General features: G+C 55.7%; 1 protein-coding gene across 1 annotated transcript in view; it reads left to right on the forward strand.

The window, feature by feature from the left end:
* The window catches only part of LOC149281891 (centrosomal protein of 112 kDa-like), a 30,384-nt gene that overhangs the window by 7,781 nt on the left and 1,872 nt on the right, over nt 1-20,731 (forward strand). Inside the window, exons 12-22 of the mRNA XM_089498809.1 lie at nt 833-987; nt 1,187-1,316; nt 1,486-1,578; nt 1,963-2,022; nt 5,258-5,337; nt 8,102-8,237; nt 8,342-8,449; nt 9,959-10,141; nt 14,616-14,846; nt 16,199-16,261; nt 17,853-18,002. Coding sequence (XP_089354935.1) covers nt 833-987; nt 1,187-1,316; nt 1,486-1,578; nt 1,963-2,022; nt 5,258-5,337; nt 8,102-8,237; nt 8,342-8,449; nt 9,959-10,141; nt 14,616-14,846; nt 16,199-16,261; nt 17,853-18,002 — 1,389 coding nt within the window. The remainder of the gene's footprint in view (nt 1-832; nt 988-1,186; nt 1,317-1,485; nt 1,579-1,962; nt 2,023-5,257; nt 5,338-8,101; nt 8,238-8,341; nt 8,450-9,958; nt 10,142-14,615; nt 14,847-16,198; nt 16,262-17,852; nt 18,003-20,731) is intronic.

The following is a 20,731-nucleotide window of genomic DNA, read 5'->3' on the forward strand; positions in this document are numbered from 1 at the left end:
GAATGGCCGTCCGCGAAGCCCGCGCGTTTCCCTCCCTTCTAGGACGAGACCCCCAGGAACGTGCTAACAAGATGAGCTAAACGGCGAGAGGCTCCGGCCTGAGCCCCTCGCTGGTGAAATTAGCATTCCTAGTCTGTCGCTGGCAACGGTAAACACGGCAAAAAATGCATGCAGGCTGTCAGCGGGGCGGAAAAAGCATCAAAAGCGGACTCCTGATTTCATAATTAAACGAGGTGGAGTTCAAGGCATGGCTGAGGATGAAAGGCGAGCCCGTCGCTGGAAATCACTTTTCGCTTTCTCGTGTTGTTTCAGACGGTTTTCTCGCTTTTCATGCCGTTCCAAGATGCCGCTGAGCTGTTTATTGCGAGGGAGAGGCGAGCTGTTTGTCTGCGACTATAACGTGTTTTGTCACTTATTGTCCACAAAACCCGTAGTCTGTTTAGTGTGTGTGTGTGTGTGTGTGTGTGTGTGTGTATATATATATATATATATATATATATATATATATATATATATATATATATATATATATATATATATATATATATACCGCCCCTCGCAGCCTTGGGGAAGTGCGTCTTTCTTTACTATTTCGTAAATCAGGCCTTGAAGGCGCCGCAGGACACGGAGCAGCAGCATTTCCGCCCCGCTCGTATAACTGCTGTAAAGGAGAGGGGTCTGCAAGACCCCAAGGACCTTCCTGCCCCCCTCAGCCTTGGTCACTCCGTAAATACTGGTCTGAGCTCCAGACATTGCCCCCTGAGATCCTGATTACCTAGAACCGTTCTCCTTCCTTCAGCCCGGCTTCACTTTCTCCTTCGATATCTCGCAGACACAGACCGTGAAGGAGCTGGAGTGTCGTGTCCAGCAGCTGACGGTGGAGGTGGAGAGCAGCAACTCGCAGCGGCAGAGATTATCTCAGGAGAAAGCTGACCTGGACAGGTCGTACCAAGCGGTTTGCAGAGAGCTGGAGGAAGCCCAGGCCAGGTGCGTGCGTCGGAGCTTGTGCATGCGCGGAGCCGCTTGTTGTAGATGCTAAAGGGTGGGTGGCCAGATCCAGTAGCCCCTGGAGGCCAAGAATATCGAGCAGCCGAAATGTTTTTAGGAAAACATCCGTAAGGGCAAAGTTAATCGGAGCGCGTGCTGTTTGTGTATACCCGCTCTCTAAAACTCGCTGCTCTTTTAGACTTGGTGCTTTGCAGAAAGAGAGGAATCGCGTGTCCCAGGAGTACGAGAAGCAGATCCAGCAGCTCCAGAGCAAACACGAGTCTGACGTGAGCTTCCTAACGCAGCAGAACGCGCTCTCTGCGGCCAAGGTGGGTGCGACGTAACTCCGCCGATATTCCCGGTGATATTCCCGGTGATATTCCCGGTGATATTCCCGGTGCTTCTGTGCGGCCGTTCTCTTCAGCAGCGGTTACTTCTTCGGTCCTCTTTCTTTGTGCGTGAATTTATTTCGCCCTTCCACGGTTTCCTTTCCCGCAGGCGTCCGATGTGATCGAGGAGCTGGAGCAGAGAGTTTCCCGGTTAAAAGAGCAGCTCCAGGAATCGGAGCATCAGAGGCTGCAGCAGCTGCGGGTGAGACCCCTCTTACACTAGGCTGGGGTGGGTCGGAGGGTTGGGGACCTGTCCCCTCCGTCCCGCCGCTACATGTTGACAGACCGTGATTTACACGCCAGGAGAGAAGCCCCTTTCAGATCAGGTCCGGAGGAAGGCCGGTCTTGGCTTGGAGGTTCCCAAACTATCCTGTGGATTGACCCCCCATGTCTCCCCCTCGTGGACAGTCTCCTCAAACTCATTTTAAAGCAATAACAATGAAGATGTTAGATCCCGTTTTACTCCGTTCCTGAGAGTCGCTGAATTTAGGTTCTGTGTTTCCCACGCAGTGAGCAGCAGGGGGGCGCATGGAAGGGAATGGGTGAAATAAAACAGTAATCGGCTAATCTGTGATTTCTTTTGCAGGACCAAGAGAACAGGTTTCAGAAAGAAAAGCTTCACTCTGAGCGTCTGAGTGAGCGAAAGGTACGAGGGCGTAAAGTTTTCTGTGCGTTAACATTTACTTCTGTTTATAGAGATGTGGATTTTGTCCAATTTGCTTTTCTTACAAAAACAAGGGCGTTTCTAAGTGACCCCAAACTTTTGGATGGTAGTGTATGTGTACTCCTTTCACCCCACGCGCAGTGACGGTGATACACGTTTTTCTTTCCACACGTTACCCTTCACCTGTAGATTGCAAGCTCCTATGAGCCAGACGACGTGGTCACTGCTGTCCGATTAGGCCAGGGCTCTGTTGCACACACTTTTGGGTTCCTGTCTTGTTCTGGGAGCTTGCAGTCTATTAGTTTGTATACAGTTCTTAGTATGTTATATATAATATATATTTATTTATATTATAATATATAGTCAGCCCGCTCGGTCACCAGGGACATGATGGTTTTGGGGTTCTGATAAATAAGCATTGCTGGCCCCAGATGACACTGAAGACCCCGACCCACCGCGTATCCGGCCAAACCGTACAGATCTCTGCGAGGCGTACACACAGCGTGGAGCCATCTCCAAAGGCGCTCGGCGTTCAGAGCCGTATTCAGCCATTTGTTGTAATAAAATGGATGTAAGCGGACGCTGCCGGAGCCGTGAGCTCAGGGGCCCCAGAACGTGCCTCGCGCCGGTGGCTGCGTTTATAGCAGATACCTTCTTGTGTCCACCCTGGACTCTCAGTGCCCCCGGGTCTCGGGCCCGATCCGTACGTTCGGTGTGAGCCGCGCCGTCACTTTGTAGCAGAGATGAAAGGATGCGGAAGGAGCAGACGCCGGATCCACCGAGGGAGGAATTGACTTTTTATCTTTATTACGAAGTAACTTCCCATATTTGTGTCTTTTCCTTCCTCTCCTGCTGGCCACGTTGTTGGCCACCTATTTAGTGTCACGCGTATTAACCCTTTGTGTACAGTACCCACCGTGCACACTGCGGGCCCAGCAGTGGCTAAAGAGCTGGATATAAAATCTGCTGCCATACAGGCGTAATGATGTATGGCGTTTACGGCCGGTTGGAGTTTTCAGCCAGTTGGTGTTAGGTTGGCGTTTACGGCCGGCTGGCGGTTGGTTGGCGTTTACAGGCGGCTGGCGGTTGGTTGGCGTTTACGGCCGGCTGGCGGTTGGTTGGCGTTTACAGGTGGCTGGCGGTTGCTTGGCGTTTACGGCCGGCTGGCGGTTGCTTGGCGTTTACGGCCGGCTGGCGGTTGCTTGGCGTTTACAGGTGGCTGGCGGTTGCTTGGCGTTTACGGCCGGCTGGCGGTTGGTTGGCGTTTACGGCCGGCTGGCGGTTGGTTGGCGTTTACGGCCGGCTGGCGGTTGCTTGGCGTTTACGGCCGGCTGGCGGTTGCTTGGCGTTTACGGCCGGCTGGCGGTTGCTTGGCGTTTACAGGTGGCTGGCGGTTGCTTGGCGTTTACGGCCGGCTGGCGGTTGGTTGGCGTTTACAGGTGGCTGGCGGTTGCTTGGCGTTTACGGCCGGCTGGCGGTTGCTTGGCGTTTACGGCCGGCTGGCGGTTGCTTGGCGTTTACGGGTGGCTGGCGGTTGCTTGGCGTTTACGGCCGGCTGGCGGTTGCTTGGCGTTTACGGCCGGCTGGCGGTTGCTTGGCGTTTACGGCCGGCTGGCGGTTGCTTGGCGTTTACAGGTGGCTGGCGGTTGCTTGGCGTTTACGGCCGGCTGGCGGTTGCTTGGCGTTTACGGCCGGCTGGCGGTTGCTTGGCGTTTACGGGTGGCTGGCGGTTGCTTGGCGTTTACGGCCGGCTGGCGGTTGCTTGGCGTTTACGGCCGGCTGGCGGTTGCTTGGCGTTTACAGGTGGCTGGCGGTTGCTTGGCGTTTACGGCCGGCTGGCGGTTGCTTGGCGTTTACGGCCGGCTGGCGGTTGCTTGGCGTTTACGGCCGGCTGGCGGTTGCTTGGCGTTTACGGCCGGCTGGCGGTTGCTTGGCGTTTACGGCCGGCTGGCGGTTGCTTGGCGTTTACGGCCGGCTGGCGGTTGCTTGGCGTTTACGGCCGGCTGGCGGTTGCTTGGCGTTTACGGCCGGCTGGCGGTTGCTTGGCGTTTACGGCCGGCTGGCGGTTGCTTGGCGTTTACGGCCGGCTGGCGGTTGCTTGGCGTTTACGGCCGGCTGGCGGTTGCTTGGCGTTTACGGCCGGCTGGCGGTTGCTTGGCGTTTACGGCCGGCTGGCGGTTGCTTGGCGTTTACGGCCGGCTGGCGGTTGCTTGGCGTTTACGGCCGGCTGGCGGTTGCTTGGCGTTTACGGCCGGCTGGCGGTTGCTTGGCGTTTACGGCCGGCTGGCGGTTGCTTGGCGTTTACGGCCGGCTGGCGGTTGCTTGGCGTTTACGGCCGGCTGGCGGTTGCTTGGCGTTTACGGCCGGCTGGCGGTTGCCTGGCGTTTACAGGGGGCTGGCGGTTGCTTGGCGTTTACGGCCGGCTGGCGGTTGCTTGGCGTTTACGGCCGGCTGGCGGTTGCTTGGCGTTTACGGCCGGCTGGCGGTTGCTTGGCGTTTACGGCCGGCTGGCGGTTGCTTGGCGTTTACAGGTGGCTGGTGTTTACGGTTGGCCGGCTGGGGGCCGGTAACATTATCCAGCTCGTTCACGCAGATGACTCTATTTACACCGTGTTACGTGAGGCTGTGTCCAGAGGGGCCGTTGATTCTTTTCACTACTACCAACAATGCACTTGCAGAACAAGTGTCCCTTTAATGCGTGGATCCTGGCGCAGAGGATACACGTGCAGGGAACACAATCTTACAATTAAAACAATGCTGACGACCCGTTAAGTGTCTGACCGCGGCCGATAAATATCCAGACGCCTGCTCATTAGACAGTCCCGGCCTGGAAGCCGAGTGACCCCTCTCACCATCTTCTACCCTTCGTTGCTCTGCGGCGGCATCGCCTGCCATTAATGTCCTTGGACATCAAACACATTACTAGCTGTTTGATGCAAATCCTTTTAATCAGGAGCCGGCCGCTAAATGATTTTACGAGCAGAGGAAGCACCTGTTTGGGGCAGATAACAGGCCGTGCCCTCCGGACTCGCAATAACAGACTGCTGTGACCTCTGCCATCCGGCTCCTGCCTCCACTACCCCCCCACTGCGCGCCCGAGACCAGGACCTCTCATCAGAACTGACGCCCCGTAACATAAATGTATTCCCAGAGCCCGATCTTAATATTCATACGTTTTATCAGCAGAAGGATAATAACGTTACTTTATACCCGGCAGGCGCACGATCTTCACAAGCAGCTCGAGGACGAGAGGGACTCGGCCCAGAGGAAGATCTCCAAGCTGGACAGGTTACTGAAGTGAGTAAAAGGGACTGGGGGCAGTTACTGAAGCAGTGGGGTAGCTGATAAACCCGCGGGTGCGGAGCGTGAGCTCTGCGGGGCAGTTACTGAAGCAGCGGGGAAGCTGATAAACCCGCGGGTGCGGAGCGTGAGCTCTGCGGGGCAGTTACTGAAGCAGCGGGGAAGCTGATAAACCCGCGGGTGCGGAGCGTGAGCTCTGCGGGGCAGTTACTGAAGCAGCGGGGAAGCTGATAAACCCGCGGGTGCGGAGCGTGAGCTCTGCGGGGCAGTTACTGAAGCAGCGGGGAAGCTGATAAACCCGCGGGTGCGGAGCGTGAGCTCTGCGGGGCAGTTACTGAAGCAGTGGAGAAGCTGATAAACCCGCGGGTGCGGAGCGTGAGCTCTGCGGGGCAGTTACTGAAGCAGCGGGGAAGCTGATAAACCCGCGGGTGCGGAGCGTGAGCTCTGCGGGGCAGTTACTGTGAGCGCTGTTCCTCGTACTTAATAAATAAAAGTTTGAGTTACTGATCTGGATGAACATCGATCCGTCGGTCAGTCGTAATGAAATAACACAGAGCAGTACAGCAGACCTGTAAGTCCTCCCCTGACAAACTGATAAAAATGGCGGCCCAACAGACGGCCGTTTTTTCGGACACCGATCTGCTTCGTTTCCAATATTCTGGTGTCTTGGTTACTCAGATCCTGCCAGCAATAGAAGGGTTAAGAGCCAGGTTCCCGTGGCAACGACCCACTGATTTCCGAATGTTTTTTTCCGGTAACGGATCGGAGCAGCTCGGGAAAGAATGTGCTGACTCGGCCATGCGCCGCGCGGAGATCTCCCCGAATCGTTTCGGATTGGGATCCGGTTTCTGAATGGCTGAGTTTAGTCCGGCGGACCGGGTCGCGGCGAGCCGCTCGTTGCCGGACCTGTTATTTGGGGGAAAAGGTTCCGTTTCTCGGCGTGTCGCTGCCGTGAGATTTGGGGCGAGATGCCTCGGTGATGGTCGCATCGCAGCACGGGGCGGCTAATCACCCCGCGGTGTTTGTCTTGTGGCATGAAGAGCTCCGATTCCAGCGGATTTAGCCCCAGTCAGCACTTCTAACTTTTTTTGTAAAGCGCAGTTTGTTTTGGACAAAAAAACGAAATAATGGCAGTTTCTGGGCTGGTGGGTTGCATGGGTTATATTTTGAAAGTTAACACAAAATTTGGATGTGAAATTTGCGTGGGACGTGTGAAATCGGCAAAGCAAGAGAGTGAATGCCGCGGCCAGAGAGCTTAAATAGTAGTGGCTCCGTGGCTGAGACAGCCAGCAGAAGGGATGACGGAAGTAATTTTTAAAGCCAGGTGGCAGACATAGGGCTGGAATCCGTGTATAGGAAGGGTGAAGTTTAAACACTTTGTGCCGGTCATTCCTTGGCCCCAGGACCCTGATGTAGCTGCGTTTACCCGCAGAGCCCCCAGGCCGTTACCGGGCCGTATCCGCCGCTCCTTTTAACGTCGCACATTCTGGAGGCGCTCGCTGAATTAGGAGCAGATTTAAGGATCAAAGTCAGAGAACCAGAAAAGGCCGGGGTTATTAAAAACAGACAGTCGGGGCCACAAGTGCCAAACACGCTGCGGATCGCCGCTAATCTGCCCGTCCGCACTAAAGGTCTTTTTTATTATTGGAGGGACAGGTGGGGGGGGGGGGGGTTCGGCTCGAAGTCAAACAAAGACCTGATTGAGCTTCACACATCAAAGGCCAGATCCTTTCTAAAGCGCTGTCCATGAGCCAAAGCCGTGTGTCGCGCATGCTCATATAGCTGCTTCAGAAATACGCTGGGGGGCCATTACTCGTCATCAGCCGGGGGTGTATGGGGGATGAGGTGCACGTCGTGATGATACATAGGGATCCGTTCTTGGATTCTTCAGTGCAGCTATGGCGGGCGGCATGGGGTCCGTTGTGTTCCCGAAGCCTCACGGACAGGAAATATATATATGTAATATGTAATATAATATATGTAATATAATATGTAATATATAATATATAATATGTAATGTAATATGTAATATAACATGTAATATGTGGTGTCGCCACATTAAAGGGACATGCATGTGAGCGTCTGCTCACGATACAGCATAGCGGGTGGCGTGTTGGTCCCAGGCTCTGCTCAGACTCTGCCTCGTTCAGTGTCGCCCGCTATTTACCTGACGAGTCCCGCGGGGAGCCGTTTGTGTGACTCTTAGGTGGCCCCCCGGGGCCGCGGCAACGTTTGGGAGGCAGTCGGTACTTTGCGCTTTGACGTTTGGTGGAGCTGAACGTTCTGCCCCAGTGGCCTCGCTCTGAAACCCAACTTACCCCAGCTCAACATAACAGCCCCTGGCTATCCCAGATGTGCGCTTCGTGTCCGTTTACGGCCCTCTTGTGTTAATTACCCGGCTGTAAAATGCCCTGTAATTCTCTGCATTCCAAAGCTGGAAGCGATTGTCTTTCCTTCTAAATTCACCGCGGCCCCGTCGGCTTTCCATGCGGCAGAAGCGCAGCTGTTGTCCCTGGGGGTGGAAGGCATCGAGAGGCCGAATTATTTGCCCGAGGGATGGGCAGAAGAACCTCATGCACTTCTCTTCGCTGGTGCTTTTACCCCACCAGTGGGCTGTGGGCACAGGGAACCGGGCTTAGTGTCCTCCTGGCAGCCCGTCCCGGCCTTTTCTCCCGTTGTATGTGTTTTGCGGTACGTAGCGGTGTGTGGGCCGAGGGACGTGGCGCGGCCTCTGACAGTGTACTTGGTGTCTCGCTTTCAGGGAGCGAGAGGAGCAGCTGGCGAGAGTGACCGAGACGCAGAGACTCCGGGCGCAAGAAGCCGACGCCGCTCTGGAGGAGTTTAAACGGCAAGTGGAGTCCAACACGGAGAAGGTGTACTCCGAAATGAAGCAGCAGGTGAGCCGGGGGGCCACGTGGCCCTCCGTGTGGTACGGACAACGTGTTCTTAAGTGTAGAAAAACGTTATTGAGCTCAGTGTCCGGCTTTCTCTTTATTCACAGATGGAAAAGGTGGAAGCCGACTTAAGCCGCTCCAAATCCCTCCGAGAGAAGCAAAGCAAGGAGTTCTCCCGGGAGCTGGAGGAGCTCAAACAGAGCTACGAGCAACAGGTAAGACGGCCCCGTGTGTGCGTCCGCCCGGCCCTCCGCGTGGCTACAGGGGAAAAGCGCTCCGATCCGAGACCACGCGCCACACGAAGCCGACGGCGGTCCGACGAGCGCCCGGCCGCCTCCTTCAGCGGCTTCTGCCTGATCCCCGTTTGTTAGAAGAGAGGAAACGTCCCGAACCGACGATTGTGTCCGGGCAGAAGACGTCGGGACATCAGGCGCAGCCACGAGACCACGAGACGTCTTTTTTAAAACCTGAACCGCGTAATTTTTTTAGAAATTCCGTTCCCCCGACGCGTTTTCATGGTGGTGAAGGGTTGAGGCAGGAGCTGAACCATGGGGCGTTCTACATTCAGCCGGTGTAGGTGGGATCCAGCGGACGCTGATGGGTGGCTCGTGGTTACGCGGCCCCCATAAGACTGTCACGTATAAGACGAGAGAGACCCCTTGAGCCCAGACGGCAGCCCCCCCCAGGACCAGCATCTTTTCATCCCAAGCTCTTCACAGTCCGGATAGATTACCGGTTCTCACGCCACACACAGAGCGACGTGGCCTCCGCAAACACGTCTTTTTTTTTTTTTTCTTTTTTTTTTCCTTATTCCTTCATCCCAAAATCCAGCAGATCTGAAGAAAACGCCAAGTGACGGTTGTCGGCAGCTGTGTGGCCGCGGAGAGCCGGAGAACGGGCTTCCCGCTGCCTTCATTCATCACCTGCTTGAAAGGCCGCCCGGCTGGGTGCAGCGTGCCGGCCAGGTAGGGTGCCATTGTGCACAGCGCGCGAGGATTAGCATCAAAGGACCGACAAGCGGGGCCCGAGACGCGGCCCGCCATTCACACGGAGCCGGGGTCCCCGGCGAGCGGGACGCTGGGAAAGGCTTCTGAGAGAAAAGACATTTAATGCGGCGGGGGTCCGGCCGTGACGCGCACATCGCTCGCTACCGCCGTGCACTCGCTAATTCCCTTCATTCCCTAATTATCTTACTGGAAAAAATGACAACTCTACTGACGGAAGCGACCCGGATCGGCCGAAGCCGTCCTTTATCCGGGAGACCATGAAGACGCACGGAGGGAGCCGCCATCTTTCTGCCCGCTTGGGTTTTCTTTTCTATAAACTCTTTTTTTTTTTTTTTTGTGTCGCATTTCACACCGAAGCTTAACTATTTATCCCCCGTTTGGTTGGTGATCGTATTGTGCGGCGCGCCGTAGTTTTCAGCACACGCGAGGAATTCTGTCTCCCCGGAGCGGGGGTTCGGTCCCCGCGGAGCGATCGCCCGTTGGAGATGAAACGGAATCGTCTTTGTCGTTTTGTATCTGTGAGGCTCGGGAATTATCGGCGGCGTGGTCGCGTGGTCTGTACGGAGCCGTATGGACATCACTTGGTTTTGAGGGGCATGTGAGGAGGAGGGGGTAGAATGGGGGGAGCAGTGGGGGGGCAGAATTGAACCTCTGCATGAGTTGTCATGGTGACAAGGATGTTCAAGTGATGAACTGTACCCTTCATTGTCCAATCAGATTGTGGAGCTGAGGCTGAAGCACGAGGAGGAGAAGACCTACCTATTCCAGCAGCACAACGCCGACAAGGACAGGATCGCCAAGGACCACGAGCAGGCGATGGATCGGCTGGAGAAGCAGCTCCGGACCACCATGTCGGACCACGAGACCAAGACCCAGCAGTGGCGAGAGCGCGACGCCCAGGTAACCAGCGTGTACGGCCTCCGACCGCGCAGGTTACCGGCCGTTCCCAATGGAATATTTGGCATGAAATCCGTAAAGCCCCGGTTTCCGGCTGCGTCGGGGGGGAGGGGGGTTCCTCTCGTTTTTGGGGTGTTGGGAAGCTGAGCCCTCGGCTTCTCCCCTCCGTGGATCAGAAGGCCGTGACGTGTCTTCTCTCTTCCTGCGCGCACCTTGGCAGGTAAGAAACCCCCCTGGATCTCCAGCTGCCATTTTCTTTGCCCCGTAGGGCGAGGCGATGCTGTCCATGTTGCCGGTTTCGCCTGTTTTGAGTATTTTCTTGCGAGACGCGCCCCGCCGGCATCCATCTGCGCATCCCGGCTGGAAGCCGATTTACCCCCCGCAGCTGGGGGCTCGTTTGATTGTTTCCGACAAAACGCGCGGCGTGGAGGAGACCGTGGCTCGAGTAACGCTGAATTCTCCCATTTTCCTCGTATATTTTATATATATATATAATTATTTGTCATTTTACCCCTTTTTTCTCATATATGGTATTATTTTTGATGTTACCCGTTTTTCTCCTATATATGGCGTTATTGTTAGTTTTACCTTTTTTTTTCTCGTATATGGTGTTATTTTTCCCCCTTTTTTTAATATATGGCATTATTATTGTTAATTTTACTCCTTTTTCAGCATAAGTGCTATTTTTTGCCCGTGCAGATGCTTTGTATAAAAGGATAATCCGCTCTCGCTTTGCACCAAACCAAGCGACGCTGCTCAGAAATGCATAAAACGTCATTTTCACCAAACTTTGTTAAAGAAAAACAATTTGCAGATTGCGTTTAAGGAGGGATTCTGCGGTTTCGGCCCCTGCGGACGTGTTCTTTTGAGTATTCCTCTGCGTGCGACGCGCTGCGGCCGCTCTGTCTGTTATTCCGTGGGGTTCTTGTTACGCGTTCGAGCTCCTTCCGGTTATTCCGTGCACAGAACGTGAAATCTGTATATCCTTGTAACGTGTAACGCGCTGTAACATGTAACACAACACGTTATAAGACGTGTCTTTACAAACCGACGCTGCGTCCGGCTGGCAGCAGCGTCTTCATGGAACCAGTCGGCCATTTTTTGCTGGCAGATGTTCATTGATGATGTCATTTGCTTTGTGATGGGTTGCTGAGTATGATGTCGTGTATATGAAGAGGGATATATGTTGTATATAAATGTTGGTGTCGCCGGTTCTGCCGCGGCTGCCACATATTTCCTCCCGCTGAATGTGACCCCTCGGCATTAGGGGTAACGTTAGTACCAGAATCATTTAACCACATCGGGCCCCGCTGTGGAGTTTCTGGGGGCCCGAGCGTGTCATGCTATGTCACCCATCACAGCGCTAGGAATCCCGAAGTAAACCCCTAGGCCGCGCCAGGAATATTTTCTTTCTCCCTGTTGGGACGAGCCCCCCACGGCTGCTTTTACCTGTGAAACGATGAAACGGGACATTAACCCCCAGCCTTCCCAAATCAAACGGCAGCAAACTGGGCCCGGTGGTAATTAGCGGATCGTTCTGATTGGCCGTTCAGTAAAAATAGGAACGTTTTAAGCCCCGGATCTTGTTGTCCTCGTACTAAATGCTAAGTTTAACAAATTGCAGTTTGTTGGTAATTTACAAACCCTAACCCCGCCCCCCCCCCCCCCCCCCCGATCACAGACCTCGGGCCCCGCCTCGGGGTATCGAGCCCCCCGATCCCTTTACATGTCGGCTGCGTGACCTCACAGATTTATCCCCTGTGGATCCCGGATACGCCGTGGGGGGTAATTGGAATAAGTCGTTGGTCTCGTATACACCGTGACGTAAAACGTAAAATCAGATTTCTCCCGTTAATAAAACGATCAAGCGAGGGCATGCAGGGGCTTAAATACAACAGCAACACCCATCACTCTAAGCCAGGCTGCATTCAGCCCCGGAACATTCTCTGTTCTTGTGTCTTTAAGGAGTAGTCACACCTGTGCAGAGCATTCTGCTGACTTGCCCCGGCTAAATACCCCATTGATGGGATAAATGGCCCCTAAAGCATCTGCCTCCTTTATAGAGTGTCAGCTCTGGGCACCGCGCAGACCCTCATTCTGATGCTATTGGTAGAATGTGTTTACCAAACGGAACAGAAATGCATAGAACGTGCGTCGCTGCGCTGCCTGGATATGTCGTTGCCATGGAAACGCTACATCACAGCATCTGCTTCTAACTTTTAAGATCAAACTTGTCTCTTTCAAAGCTCGGCGGTCTCGCTGTCATGTGAGTTGCAGGACGCGTCTAACGGGCGGGGGGAGGGGGGTATTTTAACCATCTCCTCTCCGAGCTGCATTATGAAGGTGGAAGCGAAAGAGGCAATTTTTGGTGTCTTTGGCCCTGAGAGACGCCAAATATTTCAGAGACTTCTGTGGCGGCCGCAGCCAGCGAAGCGTCAGCTCCTCTGAGTTATATTTTGAAATCTTTGTTTCACCATCGGGGGGGGGGGGGTTTGACACGCTGTAAAGGTGAGTACAATGCGCATTCGTCAGCCAATCAGAATGTGTAAATAAGCGCGGATCCATGATGTCATCAGGCGCTGGTTGATGAAGGTGCGGGTTACCGAGTTTATAAACCGCCGGCTCATATCGGCTCTCGGGATCCCTCGTCCCTCTGGGCGCTGGATGCCGGGTAGTATTTGATGAGCTTTGTGCCGCTGTCCATCGCGAGCACCACTTAGCTAACATGTCCCCGAGGACAGGAGCTCCCCATCAAACACAGATCTTCAGAGAGGAATTCCACGCCGTTTAACTCTTTATTGGCACGTGTCCTCTGCGTAATCACGGCTCTTCCGTGACGGAGCCACGAAGCATGTACCTGTAACCCCCCCTCCCTGCACCTTATTATCGGATGCTCTCATTGGCTGCAGAAAGGACGCAATCTTCATTTAAACGGATTATTTGATCTTTCCGCGTAAATAACGACGGGTCGCCTTATCTGTAACAAAAACAAGCCGATCTTGTAAATGGAGACAGAGACCCCGTATCAGATCTGGGATCCAGACCCTTCGGGGCGCGCATGCCCAGCAGGAGTAGATCCGAGCGCATCAGCTTTTCCTGCGAGCCCCGTCCCCTTATTCCGGCAAAAAAACCCACAAATTAAAAGCAGAGGACGGTCTGCCGCGGCCCGGCAAAGCGTTTAATGAGGCGGCCGGCCCGCCCGGCCCGCAGACTCCTTCAAAGTCTCTGACATCTGTCACCCTTTGAACTACCATTAAAAATCCCATCCCGCTCCCCTTCTTTTGTGCCCATTTTTTAATTCTAGCTTTTCTTTCAAGTCGGAAACTTGTTTGCTTCAAATGATTCCGTCCTTTTCCAGCCACCCAGCTGCAGTTTGAGTAAATTGATGCAAAAAATCAAAGACTGAGGTTTAAAGCGAAAAAGGAAGGTTTGATGGACTCGGGCTCTAAACCAGATGAGGTTTACTGATGAAAAGCCGCTTAATCCCGGCTCAGTACAAAGCGCTGCGCATGCGCGCAGGTCCCACCAGCTCACACCGGGAGCTTTCGGCCATATCAGAGCTCCTCCAGGGATCGGGAGCGCGCCCTACGCCCCGGGATCGGGAGCCCTCCGTACGCCCCGGGATCGGGAGCCCTCCGTACGCCCCGGGATCGGGAGCCCTCCGTACGCCCCGGGATCGGGAGCCCTCCGTACGCCCCGGGATCGGGAGCCCTCCGTACGCCCCGGGATCGGGAGCGCGCCGTGTGATGTCGGTGATAGCAGCGCCGGGTATGGTTGATGACGCCCGGGTTTTATTATAGGATTCAGACTCCAAAATGGCGCAATGAAGCAACGTGAATGTAATTGGTGGGAATAGCTGTGATCCCCGCATTAATATTTATTCCCGGGATCTCGGTTTTGCCCCCCAGTTAATGGATACCCTTTATAGGGACCGACGAAGAAAACCCAGTAAAAGCCGAGTGGTCTTTCCAGTAAATTCTCAGCAGGGTAAAAAATCCCAACCTGGCGAGTCACGGCTCCCAATGGCCCCCGCCGGACCCTTACTGCACCTCCTTTCATATTGTGATCCGTTCTACAGAGCAGATCCCGGGAGGACACAGAGCTAGTGATCCCACTTTACAGATCCCTGGGAGATCTCCCGTAGAGTATTGTGATCGGGTCTATAGAGCAGATCCAGGAGGACACAGAGATCTAGTGATCACACTTTACAGATCCCTGGGAGATCTCCCGTAGAGTATTGTGATCGGGTCTATAGAGCAGATCCCGGGAGGACACAGAGATCTAGTGATCACACTTTACAGATCCCTGGGAGATCTCCCGTAGAGTATTGTGATCGGGTCTATAGAGCAGATCCCGGGAGGACACAGAGATCTAGTGATCACACTTTACAGATCCCTGGGAGATCTCCCGTGGAGCATGGCGATCGGTTCTGTAGAGCGGGACGGTTGTGACGGGGTCTCTGCGTCTCGTCTTTCAGACCATCGCGGACCTGGAGGCGCAGGTGTACAGACTGAAGGAAGAGCTCATCCAGGTGAACTCTCAGCGCAAGCAGCAGCTGGTGGAGTTGGGACTCCTGAGGGACGAGGAGAGGCAGAAAGCTGCGCAGGAGCATCAGGCGGCCGCGAGCAAACTGAGAGCCGACATGGAGACCATGAGACTGAACCTGCAGAAGACACACGCGGCCCAAACCGAGGAGGCTCTGGGGAAGGTGAGATGCGACGCGTCATTTAACGCCTTTATTCCGTCATAATGTCTCGTCTCCCATCATGCACCTGCTTTCTGCTTCCTGATTGGCTGTTTATCCCGTTTTATGCGATGCCTGGGGGGGCCGCAGGTTTGGACCCCGTCACTCTCTTTTATGTATATTCTGACGGCTCGTCATCGCACCGCCGCTGGCGCTTTCCGAACGAACGCTCTGGAGTTTATTGCTTTCGCAAATCAGATTTCCATATAAAAGAAGAAAAATCCTTATCGTTATTCGGCCAGATGGAGCCGCATTAACCCCCGCGTGCGGCCCGAACCATCCCTAAATATAAAAAGGCTGCATCGGAAGGCGCGGCGCATAACGCCAGTCCTTGGGATGTATATGCACTTTACTGAAATGCTGTGCACTGTATCCACCACCTTTCTGTCCCGGCGGGGACTCCTGTAGTTTAATGTCAGAGAAGGACTGGCCTTTGGTAACAGATATGTGAATTTAGTAAATCGGGCCCCGCTGCTCTTGTCGGGCGACGATCCCGATAACGTATAACCGGTGGTAACGGCAGGCACATGGCGGCGGCGGTCTCTCTCGTCCACGGCGTGGTCGGCGCCAGCTGCCGGCTCGGAGTAAATCACGTTACGTTTGGTCACGGCTCAGACATTGCAGTAAATATGAGAAAACGGATCAAAGGCGTTTGGCAATCGCAGCTGAGCGCGGGAGGAACGCTTTACTGCTAGAAAATCTGCTTTAGGTGAAGCCGCCGTCTCACCCCTTTGTGCAATTTCCCATTACTGGGGTAAAATCAGCCACGGAAGAAGTCACTGGGAGCGGGGGATGGTAAGAATGCCCCCGGCTTGTGATCCTCGCCCCCTGATCTCCCGGACCCCGGTATGAATTTCCCCCCGAGAGGCATTTACAGGCGGCAGACCCCCAGAGTGACGGTCTCGCTGCCCCTGGTGTCTCGCTGCCCCTGGTGTCTCGCTGCCCCTGGTGTCTCGCTGCCCCTGGTGTCTCGCTTTCTGTCTCTACCTCCGCTTCTCCCCCCCCCCCCTCCGCTTCTGTCTCTCTTTCTCCCTATCTCTATCTCTCCCTCTCACTCTCTCCTCTCTCTCCGCTTCTCTCCTCTCCCTCTCTCTCTCTCTCCCTCCCTCCCTCTCACTCTCTCTAATAATTGGCAGCAGACCCAGGGATTTTTTCTCCCCCTCCTGTTACGTAATGAATAGTTTGTAAGGAGATCAAAGGCGTCCCGTTCTGCCTTCCTGGCTGCAGTAAATGGGCGTTGGAATTGGCCGAGTGCCTAGCGGCTCCGGGTCAGCTGCCTCTCACCCCTAATCCCTCTTCTGTGTGTTTATGCGCAGGCCAGGGCCAGGCTGGAGCGAGCCGACAAGGAATACAGCGAGAAGCTGGCCAAATCCGCGCAGGTACGGAACCAAAACCCGACGGGCCCCGCGCCGAGGACCGGTACCACCGGTACTGATGGCAAACATTGCCGGAGGCGCCCAGTTCTTAGCATCGATGATGCGTGTGTGATGTCATCTGTATGTGCAACAATCATGTGTGTGATGTCATATGTATGTGCAACAATCGTGTGCAATGTCATCTGTACATGGTGACACGCGTGTGCGTCCGTGCACTGGTACATCTGTATCATGTGTACAATATTACAGCTGGTTTAAAGCGCCACGTGCTCGATGACACAAGCGGGTCACCTACATTTCCATGGCAGTCACTGGGTCCGCTGACCCGCGCAGGTTGCTGGGTCTGGGGGGAAAGCGTGGCTGGGCGCAGGTGCCACGTCTGGGGGCTCTATGCCATGGGGTAAACACCTCGCCCTGTTCCTTGTGCAATATCGGGGGCCTGAAGAAATGACTTCATTATTCGGCCAAATGCCGGCGAATTCCACCCTCAAACGCGCCGAGTCGGCAGATTTGCCCCCGTTAGATCGCCTCGATCTGCCCCGAGGGGCAGTTATACTTTTTATTATTACTCGGACGGAAACGTCGCTCTCGGCTGTAGCTTGGGACTCGTCGGTGGGCCGCACGTCTCTCGCTCGGAGGGTTTGGGGGGAGATGCCGAGGGTCCGGCGGCCCTTCCGGAGCTCGCGTGTTTATTATTTAAGATTTCCCCGGTTTGGGCTTTTCGCGCGTCTCGGACTTTCCTCTCTTTTATCTCTTTTTTCTCTCTCTTTGTACTTTTGCTGTTTTTGGGGCACGTTTTGGGTTCGTTTCTCCGTTTTCCGCTCCTCTCTCGGTTTCTGGGCGCCGTCCTGTTCGTTCTCTGCGTTTTTCTGTATTTAATTATTTTGCTTTATTTTACCATTTTCCGTATTTTCCGAGCCTTGTTTGCTTTGTGCTTTTTTCTTGTGGCTCTGTTACCATGGTAACTGGATGTGGCATTTCATTTTTTTTGTTTTCCACATTCCTCTTCACTTCCAATGCTGATGACGGAGTCCTGATGCTGCCGTCCCATGATGCTTCGCTGCACACAGCTGGAGGAATTAGGGACGGTTCCATAACCAGATCCATATGGTCTCCGGCTTCCTCTGTTTGCCCTTTTATTTCGGAGCAGGGGCAATAAAACGTCCCGCGTGTCGCTCTGCGGGCTGGTATGCTGTAAGTCTCATCACTGCGATCCGTCCCGCTCCGCGGCGCGTGTTCAGTATAATGATGTTCTCCGCGTCGGGTTTATCTCCGGAGCGTCGGGCTGATATCGGGCGAAACGCGGAGGGGACGCCGCCAGGGAGCAGAAATAAGTGAGCACTGTGAGTTTAGGGTGAATTGGGCTCATTTTAATGAATTGTGTTATATTTCTCTGGCCCGTCGGGGGCCGGGTTCCATATTTAGGCACCCTAAATATGGAACCCGGCCCCCGACGGCTCACAGGTACATGTCACGGGCACGCGTATGTAACACGTATGTCGTGTGTCCGGTGCCGTCTGTCCCGTACTGTCGGCGTGTCAGTCCCGTCTGTCCGGTACCGTCCGCCCCTCACCCCCCGTCTGTGTGTCTTCAGGTCGCGTCTGAGCTCCAGGCCACCATCGTGGCTCTGCGGGAACAGAGCAGCCGCCAGCAGTCCGCCACGGAGAGGAGGCTCCAGGAGACGACCCAGAACCACGAGGAGCAGAAGAGGCAGCTGACGAAAGACAACGAGAAGCTGAGAAAGGTAAAAGCCGCGCGTTGTCACCCGCCACGTGTCCCGGTGTCTGAGGGGTACACGCTGCGCCGCGAGGTCTCGCCCCCCTCCGACGCGTGTATTCACCACCGCCGCGCCGGCTCCGTCTTCACCACCGCCGCGCCGGCTCCGTCTTCACCACCGCCGCGCCGGCTCCGTCTTCACCACCGCCGCGCCGGCTCCGTCTTCACCACCGCCGCGCCGGCTCCGTCTTCACCACCGCCGCGCCGGCTCCGTCTTCACCACCGCCGCGCCGGCTCCGTCTTCACCACCGCCGCGCCGGCTCCGTCTTCACCACCGCCGCGCCGGCTCCGTCTTCACCACCGCCGCGCCGGCTCCGTCTTCACCACCGCCGCGCCGGCTCCGTCTGCGTAGCTGTTAGGCGGGCTCCGTCTGCGTAGCTGTTAGGCGGGCTCCGTCTGCGTAGCCGTTAGGTCGGCGTTATCCGTTAGTCTTCCATGTTTCTTCTGCGAATATCGGCCGGTTAGTCTGTCACGTGATTGGCCGTCCTCTGAGGTTCCCGAGGACAGTTTAGATTTAGGGGATATGTCGAGTAAGGGGGGGGGGGGGTCTGGTGCCAGCGCGTGGCGGAGAAAGCCGGCGGGGCTGGTAGTTTGGCAGAGATGTTTTCACGATGCCCACGTCTTTCTCGTTATGTCACCATGTCAGCCGTTTAACCCATTCTGACTCAGAACAGCTGCACAGAGGCGAGCGGCAGGTCTCGGCAGTCTCATCCTCATGCAGTCTCATCAAAGAGCGTTTTATTGCAGTGAATCATCTCCGGCTTTCAAATAGAATTCCCCCGGGAGATCGCTTCTGAATTGCGTGTGAAGCCGACAGATCGTTGTACTTCTGTACTGAATACACCCGCCGGGTGGGTTACAGGTCACCAAATCCGCCGCCCCGTCAGTGGCAGCCGGTGGCACGTGCCTCGGTCCTGTGAGAAGCCGCAGGACACGGACGCCGCTTCCTTCCCGTTCTGGGACCTTTCTGTTAACACGGATCGTTGGGTGAGAGGCGGTCGCTCTGTCTGTAAAGCCTCCGACGTCCCGGCCGTTTCCGTAAATACGCGGCGCCCGTCTTGAGCTGGGCCGGCTCTGCGCTTTCACGCGTTCTCCCCTCGCTCTGTAATTCCGGGGAGTCCGTCCGTCCGTCCGCCCGGGGAGTAGTAGCAGCTTGTACCGTCAGACCCCCCACCGCTCACACCGCATGCGGCAGAGCACGGTGTTACCGGGCGGCCGGGCCGGGTCCAGAGTTTGTATCCCGCACTTACGTGACCTCATACAGCAGCCCCTGGGGAACACGGGACATCCACATACGTGCCGGAAAGAGAGGAGGAAGTACGGCGTGTGGAGCATTAGGTGCCACCAGGCTTTTCACCAGACCAGACGGATGTGTTTTCCGTGGGCCGTGTCACAAGTCCCTGTATCCGTACTTCATACTAAACCCCCGGGTAGCAGAGTGTTGCCCCCAGAAGCAGCAGCGCCTCTTATAGCCTCTGCCTACATCGGGATGGTTCGTGGCACGTGAGCCGCCCTGTCGATTAATCCGGCCGGGAATAAAAGTCAAATTTACTTCCGTTTCCCAACCAGATCCGGGATCCGCCGCCCCCGTTATTGGATCCTTAGCTAGATGGACGCTTCGCCGTTCGCCGACATCAAAGCAGAGCTCCCGGGATATAAATGTCTGTCCCAAGAACGAGTTAAGAGGAAGAAAACTTCCCACCATAAAGGAATTCCGTGTGGAAGGGAGGCACGTGGCTTCGAGACATTCGTGGGCTTAGGGAACAGACTGATGGGTGAGAAATGCCCCTGACACGCCCAAGTGTCACATGCTCCACGCCTACAGCCAATCAGGCTTCACGGGGCAGGCTGGTACCCCACCCCACGTCACGTGCGTAAGGATCGTCCAAGTCACCCGAACCCCCATACCCCAGGGGTTTATCCACGTCACCCTGACCCCCGTACCCCAGGGGTTTATCCACGTCACCCTGACCCCCGTACCCCAGGGGTTTATCCACGTCACCCTGACCCCCGTACCCCAGGGGTTTATCCACGTCACTCTGACCCCCATACCCCAGGGGTTTATCCACGTCACCCTGACCCCCGTACCCCCGGGGATAGTCCACATCACCCTGACCCCCGTACCCCCGGGGATAGTCCACATCACCCTGACCCCCGTACCCCCGGGGATAGTCCACATCACCCTGACCCCCGTACCCCCGGGGATAGTCCACATCACCCTGACCCCCGTACCCCCGGGGATAGTCCACGTCACCCTCACCCCCGTTCCCCCGGGGATAGTCCACATCACCCTGACCCCCGTACCCCCGGGGATAGTCCACATCACCCTGACCCCCGTACCCCCGGGGATAGTCCACGTCACCCTCACCCCCGTTCCCCCGGGGATAGTCCACGTCACCCTCACCCCCGTTCCCCCGGGGATAGTCCACGTCACCCTCACCCCCGTTCCCCCGGGGATAGTCCACGTCACCCTCACCCCCGTTCCCCTGGGGATAGTCCACGTCACCCTCACCCCCGTTCCCCTGGGGATAGTCCACGTCACCCTCACCCCCGTTCCCCTGGGGATAGTCCACATCACCCTGACCCCGTGCCCCCGGGGATAGTCCACGTCACCCTGACCCCCGTACCCCCGGGGATAGTCCACGTCACCCTGACCCCCGTACCCCCGGGGATAGTCCACATCACCCTGACCCCCGT

This window comes from Sceloporus occidentalis, unplaced genomic scaffold, assembly GCF_023333645.1.
Source record: "Sceloporus occidentalis isolate IW3139 unplaced genomic scaffold, rSceOcc1.0.p SCAF_126, whole genome shotgun sequence".
Taxonomy (NCBI): Eukaryota; Metazoa; Chordata; class Lepidosauria; order Squamata; family Phrynosomatidae; genus Sceloporus; species Sceloporus occidentalis.